The sequence below is a fragment of the Thermobia domestica genome, chromosome 8 (assembly GCF_964235325.1).
Source record: "Thermobia domestica chromosome 8, izTheDome1.hap1.1, whole genome shotgun sequence".
NCBI classification, from domain to species: domain Eukaryota; kingdom Metazoa; phylum Arthropoda; class Insecta; order Zygentoma; family Lepismatidae; genus Thermobia; species Thermobia domestica.
The window spans coordinates 290927070-290930336 of record NC_137461.1 but is presented as its reverse complement, the minus strand read 5'-3'; the positions used below and the strand labels follow the sequence as shown (position 1 = coordinate 290930336).

General features: G+C 37.8%; 1 protein-coding gene across 1 annotated transcript; it reads right to left on the bottom strand.

Moving 5' to 3' along the window:
- Positions 1-1318: 1318 nt before the first annotated feature.
- On the bottom strand, positions 1319-2233 carry LOC145692605 (uncharacterized). Its single transcript, XM_081767927.1, has one exon. The coding sequence runs from the start codon at positions 2231-2233 to the stop codon at positions 1319-1321; it is 915 nt and encodes a 304-aa protein (XP_081624053.1).
- Positions 2234-3267: the final 1034 nt, after the last annotated feature.

Genomic DNA, 3267 nt, shown 5'->3' with positions numbered 1-3267 from the left:
TTTTCATTATAACAGTTTTTTTAAATAATCATTGTTATTTTAAAAATTTAAAAATGTATAACAATTTACTATCAAATATACTGAACAGCTACTGTTCCACTTAAGCCTGTAAAGTTCGTATATATATATATATATATATATATATATATATATATATATATATATATATATATATATATATATATATATATACAAAGTGTTTCTAAACAACTCCGACAACGTTTAGGAGGTGATTCCTGATACCAAGATAAGACCAAAAAGGTATAGACAAACCTAGGTGTACAAATGCTTCCTTTCGAAGCTATAGGCTGCCGAAAACATGAAAAAATTAACTTTTAAGGTCCATGGCTCCAAAACTATGGGACCTACCGTAGTCGGATCAAGATTTCACTTAGGAACTAGTATGTGCCGTATCCAAATATCCATGTTTCGTAATCCTAAGGTACTTCCGCAACAATTTTTATAGAGGTAGTTGGTGAACACTTCAAATTATATGCCCGTAGCCAAACTCCCTCTATAAAAATTATTGCTTGTGTACCTTAGGATTCTGAAACATGTATGTTTTTTATATCTTACAAAGTTCCTATGTGACATCTTGGTAGGTCCTATAGTTTTGGAGGTACGGGCTTTTAAATTTCATTTGTTTCATATTTTCGGCAGCCTATAACTCGGAAAGGAAGCATTTGTGCACCCAGATTGGTCTATACTTTTTGTCTTATCTTCGTGTCAGGAATCACTTTCCAAACGTTGCCAGTGTTGTTTTGAAACACCCTATATACAGTTTCTTTCAGATGAAAGTTGAAACGCTAATAAACTACAAACGGTTGAAGACATATTAAACAAAAATTGTGAAAGAAAATATGGTATGGGACATTAAATGAAGTGCACTGATTGTGTCACAGAGCCCTCTATCATGAAATACTAATGGTTGCTCCAAAAAATTTAAAAGGGAAGGAATATCTCTTGAAAGATCATTGGAAAGATAATGAAAAAAAAACTAGTTTTCTATGTTATAGAGATGTTCTCGGGATATCAGCCAGGTGAAGTCGGACGATAGATCCAACGTTTCAGGAACTGACATCGTTCTCGTCTTCAGGGCGATTATACGGAGACCAGTTCGTGTGTACTATATATAGGAGTGGTAAGTGGGGGGCGGGGTTAAGAATCCGTGTCTCTAACTGGATGGTCTATAGCTTGAGGCTGATTGGTCGTATTCATATATGCTTTCTTTATGACTGGTGTCCATGTCTGGCTGAGTTGAAATCCTGTACCCTTTTGATATTGTTGGGTTCTTGTTGTATGGCAAGAGATTCTTTAATTATCCTTTCCCAGTGGTCCTCTTTGAAATAATTTTAGTGTCTGAAAATAAACTTCTATGTCCTTCCGTTATACTATGCTCCGCCAGGGCTGATTTCTTCGGATAAAACAGCTTGATGTATCTCTCATGCTCCTTGCATCGATGTTCTATTGTTCGTCCTGTTTGTCCAATGTAAGTTTTCCCGCATTCGCAGGGAATGCAGTATATTCCTGGTGTTTTAAGACCCATATCGTCTTTAACTGGACGGAGTAGTTTTCTGATATTTAATGGCGGTCTGTGTATGGTTTTGATGTGTCTCTTCATGATTATTGTAATTTTTCCAGATAGTTTCCCAAAGTAGGGCAGAGCTGCAATGTTAACTAAATCTTTAGATTCTGTGGTGGTCTTTTTACTGGAAAACGTCCTTTTCAGAACCAATCGAATGTCATCTTCCTTGTATCCATTCTGCAGTAAAGTCTTCTTGAGATGTTCAAATTCACTGGAGAAGCTTTCTTGGTCCGAGATGGCTTTTACTCTAAATGCAAGCGTACTGATGACTGTATTGCGCTGTGATTTATGGTGAAATCTGTTTCCATTAAGATAAAGGGCAGTGTGGGTAGGTTTTCTGTAAACACTGTGGTCCAGACTTCTATCAGGTTTGCGACGAATGAGGATGTCTAGAAATGGTATGGAGCCTCCTGTTTCTATTTCCATGGTAAACTTGATGTTGCTGTGTTGATTGTCGAGAAATTCAAGGAACGATTGCAGTTCATTTCTCCCATGAGGGTAGATGACAAAAGTATCATCAACATACCTATTGAAACACGATGGCTTTAATTGTGCTGATTCTAGTGCTTTCTGGTCAAAGCTTTGAATTAAAAAGTTTTCCACTGCTGGTGAGAGGTGACACCATAGCAACGCCGTCCGTTTGTTCATAGTACTGGCCGTCGAAGCGGAAATATGTGGAACTTAATGTGATCTTGAATAAATCAACAATCTCCGGCGGGAAGTGCTCACTGAGTAAATTTAACTTGTCTTGTACTGGAACTCTGGTAAACAGAGAGACTACATCAAAACTGACTAGGATGTCGTCTGAAGAGATGCGTATGGTGTCAATGTTTCCACGAATTCATATGAATTCTTGACGTGGTGTTCACACTGTCCTACCAGTGGTTGAAGAAGAGAGGTGAGGTACTTAGCCAGACGGTCCAGCCATACTACAAGAACCCAACAATATCAACAGGGATACAGAGTTTCAATTCACCCAGACATGGACACCAGTCATAAAGAAAGCATATATGAATACGACCAATCACGTAAAGCTGTAGACCATCCAATCAGAGACACGGATTCTTAACCCCCCACTTGCCACTCATATATATAGCACACACGAACTGGTCTCAGTATAATCGCCCTGAAGACGAGAACGATGTCAGTTCTTGAAACGGCGGCTCTATCGTCGGACTTCACCTGGCTGATTTCTCGGGAACATTTTTATAATATTCGCCACCAGGAAAGCTTCAGTTCTTAGTTTTCTATGATAGTTTCGTGTAGGATATATTTACTGTTCTCTGTTTCTGTTTCAGTTTACTTCAGGCTCAACAGCTTTACGTGTTTGTACGAATTTTCGTATAATCATATCTGCTTCGTTTTTATCTTATCTCGCCTCTGTCATTTTGTTAATAGCTTCTGTACAAGAACAAAAAAATTAAAGGTACCCATTTTATAAATGGTGCTCCGCACGAAAATAAAAATCCTACAACAATTGTTTCATTTTCCATGATATATTCAATCACACACGTCCCATTTGAGATTTTAGACTGGCCCCCAGTGCCCAAGATAGGGAAACCTGTGAATAACAGTGCCTTCCATTAAATGTGCCCTATGACGTTTCCCTATCTCAATATTTGTTTCTTCCTTTTATGTTTAACCTTTCATGATTTATAAACATTGGACGTTTTGTCTATAAC

What these genes read in the sequence shown, in the direction of transcription:
- LOC145692605 (XM_081767927.1), bottom strand. Translation starts at nt 2,233, where the DNA reads ATGAACAAACGGACGGCGTTGCTATGGTGTCACCTCTCACCAGCAGTG.